Raw genomic sequence first — 12,054 nt, 5'->3', positions numbered from 1 at the left:
AAGAAATAATTATTATAGGCCGAAAAGACAGTTAATGCGATAATTCAAACGTTTTTCAGTTTGTAATTATTTACGTAATTTTCATTTTTTATTAACATCAATCGAATATATTTGCTGAAAAACGTATTATTGTTATATAAAACATAAATATCTGAGAAGAACTGAAAAATAAGTTAAAAGTAGTTTAAAAATATATATATATTCATATGTACTACTTCTTTTAAATCCTTTTCATATTTAAATCGAAGAATTAGTCAGATTTCAGTGTTTTTCATAAAAAAAAGTGTTTCAAAATTTATTTCAATTGGTATCCAAAAATATAAATTTAAAGAAATTGCAAAAATAAATGAATCTATACTTAGTTTAGTAAAATTCTGGTCTAAGGAAATATATTTACGTTATGTAAACTTTATTAGTATATAGATGATATACGAAAACTAACCAAATTTATATTTTAATTGCAACTTAGATATTTAACATTACATAAGATTTTTTTTACTCATATACACAAAAAGTTGTGTAAATCATCTAATAAGTGATTCTTTATATAATATACAAGATTAGTAATGCGCAGTTGAATATATTATGAGATTATGGTCTGGAATTCATTAATAACATAAACACACGCTCCGGAACATATTTTATGTTTGATACTGCGCCATAGCACCATAATCGATAAAAATATATATAAAAATTCAATGGAGACAGATGGTTTGTTTAACTTTAGTTTCATTTTTTTTTTAAATCAGTGAATTTTCAATTTTGTCGATCCGTCAACGCAATAATTCATTTCCGCCATTGAAATTTCATAATGCAAACCATTACGGCTTGTACGTTATGTACGCGCGTTGACAAAAGGGCTGCACGTTATACATGCACGGTACATAAAGGGGTGGCAAAAAAATATTGAAGCGAACCCGATCATCATATATTATATATATATTTTTTAACGGTGGCGGTCGCCATTTTAAACAGATTTAAACCGTGCCGTAATCGATGCCACGTGTCGGTTGGCTCATTGGAATTGTAAATGACATAACACACACGTATAAGCGCTGGCATATATACAACACACGCGCTACGGTTCGTACCAACCCTTTTTTAACAATCGGATTCGATATGAAAGGGCGCGTGGCGGGTCTCCAAATACGCACACACGTCTAGTGTCTTCGTATCGGTGAGGTAAGAGGAAAGGAAAGGAGAGAAGATGAAGCCTCCTCCTAAAATCGTACCTCTGAATGGGACCGCATGTGTACCTAAGGCCATCATCATCATCTTTACCTTCAGGCATTTCCTCCTTCTTCTTTATTCCTCCTCTCGATGTAGGAGTAATCGTCAAATACCCCATAATTTATAACGATCGACCGACCACGTCTGCGTCCACGTGTGAATAGATTCGCCTTATCTTCAAGTTGCATTTCTAACTGACAATCAATAATTATTGAATGGCCCTGTCCGTAAATGGATTTCATTTATATACAGAAGGACAGAAAACTGTGAATGGGTGAATATAAAAAAAAAACCTGTTCGCAAATTTTCCACAATGCGACGTGTAAGGAAATATAAAAATACGTTTCACTCACTTGCTAAATGGATTTCTATTTTCTTGTTGACTATACCATACATACAATGACCATTTATTTTTCGAGCACTTGACACCTCTTTAAATGACAAAATTATCTATTTGGTATCAATTTACGTTCTTTTATTCCAAAAAGTATTTTTCTAATAAATTTATAATTCAATATATTTTCAAAATATTTTACAGAAAAACTAAAATCCATTGAGAATTATTCAATAAATTACAAATAAATTAATTATTTTAAATAATAGAGATTTTAAGTAAAATATTATAAAACTATTTTATAATAAATGTATTTGCACAATGAATTAAACAGTAAATTCCAATCCATCGAACTTCTGTTTGAAGCAACGAAGCAAAGCTAATTGTAGTGTTTGATCAATTTCAAACTAACATTAACGATAATATTGAAGAAAAATTGTTATATATCTTTATTACATCCTATTTAACAAAAAATCAACAATATTTCTAAAATTTAGTTGTATTTAAATAAAAAAATAATATTATATCAATTATAATATTATAAAACTATTTTATAATAAATGTATTTGCACAATGAATTGAACAGTAAATTCCAATCCATCTAACTTCTGCTTGAAGCAACGTAGTTAATTGTAGTGTTTGATGAATTTCAAACTAACATTAACGATAATATTGAAGTAAAATTATTATATATCTTCATTACTTCCTATTTACAAAAAAATCAACAATATTTCTAAAATTCAGTTGTATTTAAATAAGAAAATAATATTTATAGCCTGATTCTGATGAATTACTGATGAGTTATCCAATAGAATACACATTTTTGGAGCAACAATAAAAAGAGCAAGCTGTTAACCATCGTATACAAGGTTTCCATCATTTGGCGCACGCAAGTATTCGAACTGCACATCTGAAACTGAAGAGACAAGAGTACTTTACCTAAACACGTTCATTTTCTTAACTTTTTTTCTGCGAATCCCGAAGGAGATTTCAGTTAATGTTGACGAGGGTACCATTTATTTTAAACGCCATTTAAAGACTGAAAGACATTTACACCTGCTTTCGAAAGATTTGTTCAGAAACACTCGTGTAAATTATCATTGTATTCACCGAATATTGTAAATACAAGATATTTCCATTAGATCAACTGATTTTTTAAACGAGATTATACGTTGCTTTTAATTAAATTAAATATATTAAATATACATATTGGTTTAACTTTATAATAAGGTTTAAGGGTTAGATTTTGATAAATCCGGGAATACAGTACATTCAAAAATTATACGGAGATGAGAGCACATTATATCCGTATTCGGAACGGTAGTGCTTTAATGAGATGGGGTAGGATTTTCCATTTTTTTCGGATAAAAAAATGAACAGTTGCCGTACCAAAAGGGTAATTAGAGGGGTAAAAGTGTTACCGGCGTAATCCGGTGATGATGATGATATGCCGTCGGGCCGTTTGGTTTCAATGGAGAATCCAGTGGAAACGAAAAATGATCGATCGCCTTCGTCCTTTGTCCATTGTCGTTAAGGGCGGAGTGGGGGGGTTTGGTGATGGTTGGAAGTGCGGGAGTGTCGATAATTAGGGGCGTTAATCGCATTTTAGTTTGCGAAAAACGTTTCGCGATTACAATATATTTTCGTCCTCCTCCGTGTGAATGGCGAACTGCAGATATATTATAGCATATACGAAGTTGTATTGATTTTAATGCCGGCCCGACCCGAAAGTAGCCCCTATGCGTGGGGGCGCTGGGGGCGAGTTTTGCGGACGCACGAGGGCGCGCGGACTGCTTCTTCAATAATATACACTCTAATATTAAACTTACTCGAGCTTTACTATGTTATAAAGGGGTAACGTTCAGGATAAAGCAATTATGCTGAAAAATTATTTATGAAATTTTATTGTAAAACTTCTTTATTGTTGCAAGCGACGGGAAATTTTATAACATCTTGATAATGTCCACGCTCGGCTGGAGATATTAATTTTTTTTTTAGTCCACTCCTCTCTCCTCCAAAGCCCGCACTCCTCCATTTTTACTTACTCTCTACTTACTTGAATCTCTGCCAAATAAAATGAAATATCGAAAAAGGGATGTGTGTAAGTGCACGAACAATTTACCTAGCTAATGGAATTACTTACGTTCTTCCTTTTCTCCAGTTTTCTTTTTTTTTTTGGTGAAAAAGGTCGAAAATTTCGAATTCACACGCATATCTCGGCGAATTATCTGTATCCCTTTTTTTTGGAAACGGCGAGGGGACCGAATTTACGTGTTTTTTTACTTTAAAAACCCCCTAAAAAGCAAACATGTGAGGGATGCAAAATTACGAAGGGCTGAATGGATTTCATTAAATAAAAATTCTCGCGCAAGGGTGGTTTCGTTTTTCCCAGGAAACGGGATTTTTTACCTTTTTACGGAGCGTCTCCTCTTCTCTTCTTCTTTATTTTCGGCACCCCACCTTGCGACCTACTTTACGCTCTTTTTTTTTTTTCTATAAAAGTAAATTTTATTCAAGCAAATTCATCCCTTCGTCATTTTTTTACCGCTATTTTGGAAACACCGGTCCCCCTCAAGATTCACCGTACATTTTTGCGATTCTCACACATTTTTTAGGAAATTTAGGTCGTCGGGGTGGAATTACAACGGGTTTACCTATCTTTCGCAGATTTTTCTACATATTGTATTAAAAAGAAGAAAAAAAAAACGGTAAAGATTTTAATCGTTTTTAACGAATTTTCGAGGCAAAAGAAAAGGTGCATGTTTTTATGGGAATCGTGGATTTTGCACGGGGCGAGAGGGTGAGGCCTGCGTTAAACGCGATCCATATCTTCTGCGTTTGATATCAAAATCTCCGGCCGCCAATAGAAATCCGTTTTAAAATAAAATATCGCTTTCTGCGCCACCCCAGCTCGCAGCAAGGGTGGAACACGGGCATTGGTGCATATCTAATGGGGTACGCGACTGCGCGACCTAATCTGAATATGCGTGGGTTCCCTTATGTAACGCACACCTCCTTATGTATTACATAACGGGCGATATTTTAAACAGGCGCTAGGCGGAAGAAGAAGAAGAAGTAGAAGAAGACGTCACGGCCGATTTGTATACGCCCACAACATCTTAAATGTAAATGCGTCCCAAGTCGACAAAATGCTGCCTTATTTCATATCTTAATCTATGTACATACAACATTTTAAATATTACATTTTTTGTAGTAATACAATTATGTATAAAATGTATAATTTAATAATACTGATGAGTTGTTAAACACGTTCATACAATTCACACGGTTGAAAGACCTCGTGATTGAAGGACAGTTACAAGATGCACACCTCTTAACAAAGAAAACAAGAAACGTTATAATCTTCTAAAATTAATTAAAATCAATACTCACTACAAATCAAGGTTGTTTTTTATAAAGCGGAAAACTATTGTAGTGCACAAAAATAATTGCATATAACAAACTATTAAATGAAATAAATAAAAACAAAACAATAAAGGAAGGAATAAAAATGGAACAAATGAATAAATTACAAAGCTATAGCTTCAACATATAAATAATAATTATTTTATCATTTTCCATGTTGAGAAAGTTTATAATTAAACATATTATAAAGTTCTTTTTCTTGTACATATAAATGTATTCGCGGTAATAATTTTTTTTTACATAAGGTTATCAGACATTCGAAATTTGTCTGACTAAAACAATGGTTGTTGTTTTTATGTCTACCAAATTTGGTGAAAACCTTGTTTGATTTGTAAGAAGCCACCTGTGATTTTTAAAATATGTATTATTTAATTATCCATCCGTGCAGACGTATTCCGGCAATTAAAAGAATAATTAACGAATTGATACGTGAATAAATCATAAATGCGTCGTATTAATAATTCACGCAACGAACGGCTACTTCTCTCTGCAGAGTTTTCGGTGTGCGTGAGGGAGCGGAAGTGCTTAGAGGTCCGTCTGCATCCATTGTCCGGCTACAAATCCTATTTGCGATTTTCTCTTATTATGTCTACTCAAGGGGAGGACGGACTTACCCCTAAATTAATATATTCCCAATATTTACGAGAGATAAGCATTTGCATCGGAGCAAATATTTACATCACAATAGCCATATTCCTCTTTGCTCGCCCTTCCTAATTGAATTTTTTTTTTGCAATTATAAGTTTCACACACAAATAAAACCAACACAGTAAAAGTTAAAACAATGTTAAGTTTCGCGTTTTATGTAATCTAAATTAAAATAATTCATAATTAAAATTGCGTTAAAAATGTTCTTTTTTTGCTACTGTATTTACTACTAGTATTCATCCATCAATTATAATATTTTGATTACGATGACTTTAACCTTTTTCCCATGCCCAAATCTCGCACATTTCGGCGTCAAAACCAACTTGTTTTCGTGCATTTATATCCAGAATGCGTTTGTCATGATTCATTCATCACCAATTGCTTTCCATTTTTGCACATTCATATTTGGGAACCACCAACCGCACACGAACGGCGATGTTCTTCTCTATTTCCGCTGCATCGAAAGGAAAGAAAGAAAAAAGAAACACCTCTTTCTCAGATTCCATCAATTTAATATCTTCACGGAATTCTGTATTGTGGTTACAAGTATAACAATCAATAATTAGTATATTTAAGTGATATAAATAATTGTAAATTTTATAAACTAATTAAAATACGTAATCCAATTAATTGTGTCCTTTATGGAAATCTCATTTCTCGTCTAATTAATACAACGATCTTGGATTATGTAAATGGCTATAGCCTATTCAAATCACAATTATAATGAACAAATTTGGTATGCGTCGACGTTTCGTAACGATTCTTCTACATGAATTATTGGAGCTCCCCAAGTACGGATTCAATTGCACAAATGCATTTCACCGCGTACGGATTCTTTCATTATGCAAGGAATTTATAATAATTTTATTGAGACTAATTAAACGATAAACACAGTTATTAAAGCGTTGATTGTATTTTAGCTGTATTTTCCATACATCAATCAGTCTGCACCTGAAGAAATTACGTTCTAATGACGATTTGTGTATAGAAAGTTCATCACGTATGATGAACATATATTTCAATAAACATTCGATTTAATTTAACATTGCTAACATTCTATTTAATAATAATTTTAGTATTAATAATTTACTTTTAGTTTAATGAAATTGTATTGAAATCTAGCCGGTGTAGCTTCTAAAAGAACTACCTGCAGTTCCAAGATGAGCAAAGTTTTTCAAATTGAAAAAAGGAAAGTGAAAATGTTTTTTTTAGTATGCTAAAAAACCTACCGATAATGGGACTAATATTTATTACATTGAATTTTATTACTTTATTATTTTTACAACCCAAAACATGATAAAAAACGTACTTTCATGGTAAAACATGTTTTGGACAAAACATAAATATTTGGATAATAAAAAGTACAAATTACATCTAAATTAGTTGTATACAAGAATGTCAATGCAAAATATTTTTGTTAATTTCATTAATGAATACCGTACTTAATGATATATAACTAAATATAATTCTTAAAAAATGTCAAGGTTGACCGCTCAATAGGTTTACGATTTCGTCCGAAAAATAAATTTAGTTTTAGGGTAAAAAACTGACAATAGTTTTTTTACAGAGATATATAAATATACATTTTTTTTTAGAAATTTAGACAACTTCTTTCATGTCACTTCGTGCACATATTTTGTTGTGACTGAGCTGAAATTTGAAATATTTCTATATAATTTATATCGATTAATTATTATTAACTATTATCATCTTCTCTTTATCTTATAAATGTGAATGGATTACAATTATGATTAATATAATAAAGTGAACATCAAAATGGTGGTATAATAAACTATATTTTTCGTTAAATTTCTAAATATAAAAATATTTATTTTGAATATTCTATTACATTTAATATATATTGATTGAATAATATATATATTATAATGAAATAATTGAGATGTATATTTTATGCTATAAAAAATAATGATAAATTTTAAATAAATAATATATTTTTATTAATATAAAAGAAATGGCGACATTTGTAAACTAAATTGTATTGCATTTGGACAGGTTTACATTTATTGCTGTTTTTAATATGTATAAATGACATTTACAACTATTAGTAACATGTTTTAGTTTAGTTCATGTTTATTATGAAGTTAATTGGATTCGCGTTGGCAATACTAAAGTAATCTATGAATAAAGTTGGTATTTCAGTATTATTAATAATCGGTAAGAAAGAAGCAATTAGTTGTGATTTTATATAGTTAGTTATATATTGGAATAATACATAAAATGCATGGACATTATGTATTGATTATGGATGGAAAAATGTATGTAGAATAGGAGGCATACGCACACAAAATGAAGGAAAACAAAAAAAAGGTTAATGGAAAATAGTTGGAAAACCTGCTATAACTTAACGGGGTACATATATATTCATAAATACATAACGTATAGAATAAATAAATAATCCATACAATTTATGTACTATTGTATATCGGTGTGCGCGCGTATCCCATTGGTCGGTGGGTTTCCCCTTCTTCTCCAACAGTCCGGAGTTTGTGTCCCCCTCCAAGCGCTGCACAGCATCCTACAATGCAAAATACATATACATGCTTTATACGACTCCGGATTGTAGCGCCGCTTGCACCGTGGAGTCTTCAGTCCTCACACAGTGGATGAGACCATCACACATATCGCACTTGTATAACAACATTCCTAGATATACCGGCCCGATCCGAGCGTGTTGTGATACAAACATATATTATATATATATACATAAGCAAACGTATCGTACAGTCAGATACGAGTATAACAGTCGAACGACAAAACTAACCAGACCATCGACGAGTTATGTACCCTAAACAATGACCGGACATTGAGTTGTAGTATAAAGTTCAGAGATTGTTGTTTATTGGAGCGAGACCAGTGGTTGGAGATCAGTGCGCGTGGCCAAGGGACGTTCGAAAAGGACACCTCCAGATATTTATATGAGTGGGTGTAAAGTAGCGAATCTGGCGGATTACAAAAGTGAAACGGTGCGGAGGTGGGTTGAAACGTCACCCACCCCCCAGAACAACAACATAGATACACCGAAATCGATAAAAAACAGTTTGAACAACAACACGATAGACTTCCTATCGCAAACCTTCTGGAGGAGTAGCAGCAAGGAAGAGATGCCGATGTTGCTGCAGCAGCCGAACCACGTCCTCCTCTCCGAAGCCGACCAGCCGCTGGACTTCACCATGTCCAAGTTCAAGACGAAGACCGCCGGCACCGTCGCATCGCAACTAAAGCAGTTCAACAATTTCACGCAGCAACAGATGATGTTGCTCCAGAACAACGGTGTATACTTTAACAGTTCGAACAATAACAAGAGTTTCACGCGTGGAAGCAGCCCGTCGAGTAGTTCAGAGGACGAAGGAGTTGGCCCGCCGAATTCCTCTCCGCGTTCGACGCCACCAAGCTCTGGACCCATCCGAAACGGTAAGCATTGCATCATCAAGTACATCCAATATATAAATAATACACATTCGAAGCATAACACATACGTCCGTGTATGTGATTTCCACCCCCTCGCACCCTACGGTCATATACCTGCGATTCTATTCTTCAAGTTTTTGACACCTGCACACTTACTGCATGCAGGTAGATGACGAGCTTTTTGCAAGAGGACCGAATTCCTCACGTAGAGGGGTAGAAGAAGAAAAAAATCACCCCCACATTTACGTACAAAATAATAAATAAATAAACGACGCTTCAACTAATTAACACTAATTAAGCATTCACCAACGAAAATACAACTAATTACTATATAAATTATGCATAAATCCAAGTTTAATATTCTTGTGAGTGTATGTAGAGAAACACAAGTTTCTTTAATTTATTAGGTAAGCGCGGTACCTTCGTGTTCCTCGGTTTCTAATTGGTAAATAATTTAAGTCTCTATTAGACATATGTCTGGCTTCTAACAACTCTAGCCGATATGTTATTTCTGCTTGTCCTTTTATCTTATAATGATTATAGTTATGTTCCTCTGGACGAAATAGTTATGCGAAACCGCAAATAGTGACTTCTTCTTCCTCTTAGTCTTTCAATTTTGTCAGTAGAAGAAGAATACACCTGCGGATGCTCATAATTAGTAGAGGCCAACCGTTGCGACAGCTTGGGTCCCCCCGAAAATTGCTACGCCATATTAGTGAATCTATTAGAAAGTAATTAATTTTTTTCTCTCTCACTCCGTCTTCCTCTCGGCGAGTAATTTATGATCCCTTTTCACGTCGGTCTCCACCCAGAAGAAATTCGCATGACAGGGCCCGAATCCGCTGTGCTTCGGCATCTCTTTTGTTTTCTATGGATATTTCCCATACTAATGATTTTTAGCTCAGGTATGCTCGCACCAAATTTAAATATCATCGCGATCCACTCTCATGGTCGTGTATGCAAAGTAGCCGCAGCCACTGTAACCTTTCTTTGATACACAAAGGTATTGCTGACTCACACATGTCCAAGAAATGAATTATTATAATGAAATAAATTGGTTATATTAATGGACCATCTATTAGTTTCCACTGAGCGATGATAATGGCTATTATGTATAGCATACACACTCTTCTCCGCTATTGCAAAATATGATGGAGATCAAGAACAAGAAAAAAATATCCGCTTGATCCACGTGAGAATCAATACGCGCGATTAAGTCGACTTAATCATTTAAATTACCGGATTTGAAGAGAAGAACTAAGTAAAATCATGCAAATGTCATAGCTTCGTATCTCATTTTCTCACCAACTCATTCTTCTTATGCGCACAGCACATTAAAGTATTACATACACTTTTGTTTCTTCTTTTTTTTGGGGGCAATTTCTTACCTAGTGCATTTCATTCTCAAGCCAATCTCGACAAATGATTGAACTAAAAATATCACATCCTCTTCACAGCAATAACGAATACAAAACAGGTAGCGAATAAAATGCATAAAATAATTCATCTTTCAACTCGACGCAGTCACGAAAACAATTAATACGACTTAATTACGCTTTAAACATTATTATTATTATATTATACAATAAGAGAATTTTCGGTGCGCTTCAAGCTTTTCCGTTCCTTAAATTAATTAATGCTATAAAATTAACTGCTTTTTTGACCACACATTAGTTAATTAATTAATTTCTGTAAATATACAACAAAATTTATAATTTTAAAAATTAATATAGAAGCAAATCAAATGAGAGACGCAATAGTAATACTATTTTTTTTTATTAAAGATTCAAATGTGAAGAAAACTTATGTTTGCAATTAGATTTCTTTCCTGCTTTCGATCGTAATAATAGATCTGTACGTTATTGTTTCCATTGCGCTTTCCGACCGGAGTTTTGTTATTAGCTGCGCGGTAATGCAACAATAAATAATAGCGTCGAGATTCTTTAAATGATTTAAATGCAATGGATTATAGTCTGAATATGCACGGTTCTAAATAAAAAGAATGCATTGTGTTGGCTCGGAATCGAGTGATTTTCCCATGTAAATGTATTCAAAAGCGTGTGCATTAGTGCTTAATTTGACAGCACCACGTTACATATATTATAATATCGGCTAAACACACCAATTAAGGTTTGAGCCATTTACATTTCATGGAAGATCCGCCACGCGAAGGAGCAGCAACTCCTCAGCCAGTTCTTTCCTGATCCCCATCGAGTGGCCATTCGACACTCGATCATCAGAAATCTGGATCTTGAACTGGACTGGGCGTTCTACACGGCCTTATTACAGGTTCAATTTAAAAGTCCGATAAATCAAGGACCGTATGCAAAACATATCAAGATTTTTAATTTGTTTTGGGGGCGTCGTCATCTCTCCAACAACAATAACCGAAAAAAAAAAAATAATACACCCGAGTTTTTTAATCGAGCCGCCCCCCCGTTTTCCCCCTAATTACATTATAATTGGTGGAGGAGAGTGGGTTTCATTATACGCGCGGTAATATCCGATCATTATGTTCGTTCTTAACTATGTGATAATTCTAGTACTAAGCTTGTTTCTAAAACGGAATATTTTCTTTTTGCAGAAATCGCGCCCTCGCCTATAGCGGCGGAAAAACCTTACGGTAAGTTCGAATTTCGTTAAATATGAAATAAATACGAAAAAAATAGTATATATATATATAATGTGTATATGGTAATTATAACAAAGTGAAACTTGGATGAAGAATTTTTTAAACTTTCATTTTTGCAACGCAACATCGAGAAGAGTTGTAATTGCGGCCAAGACACATCCAATTCGCCACTGTTGTGGGAGCGACTATTTTTTTTTCCCCATCTATTTCCCATCCGCTTGGGGTGGGTAACAGGTTAAAGTGTTTTTTATGCGCGATGCAGTCGCACCCCGAGGGGCTGCCAAGACTTGGGGAGGATTTCTGTGACACATGTTCATATGAAATCTAAGTTAATTCCGAGCTGGTGAGCGAGAAC

General features: G+C 33.8%; 1 protein-coding gene across 1 annotated transcript; it reads left to right on the top strand.

Moving 5' to 3' along the window:
* Nucleotides 1-8,219: 8,219 nt before the first annotated feature.
* LOC108559911 lies at nt 8,220-11,694 on the top strand (the record flags this gene model as incomplete). Its single annotated transcript, XM_017917296.1, is given in 2 exon segments — nt 8,220-9,070; nt 11,652-11,694. Coding segments are annotated over 2 exon segments (539 nt in total), but the record flags the coding sequence as incomplete, so codon positions are not given.
* Between the last annotated feature and the right edge of the window lie 360 nt (nt 11,695-12,054).

This window comes from Nicrophorus vespilloides, unplaced genomic scaffold (assembly GCF_001412225.1).
Source record: "Nicrophorus vespilloides isolate i.1.1-1 unplaced genomic scaffold, Nicve_v1.0, whole genome shotgun sequence".
Classification (NCBI taxonomy): domain Eukaryota; kingdom Metazoa; phylum Arthropoda; class Insecta; order Coleoptera; family Silphidae; genus Nicrophorus; species Nicrophorus vespilloides.
The sequence above is the reverse complement of the archived record's forward strand: the minus strand, read 5'-3'. Positions and strand labels throughout refer to the sequence as shown.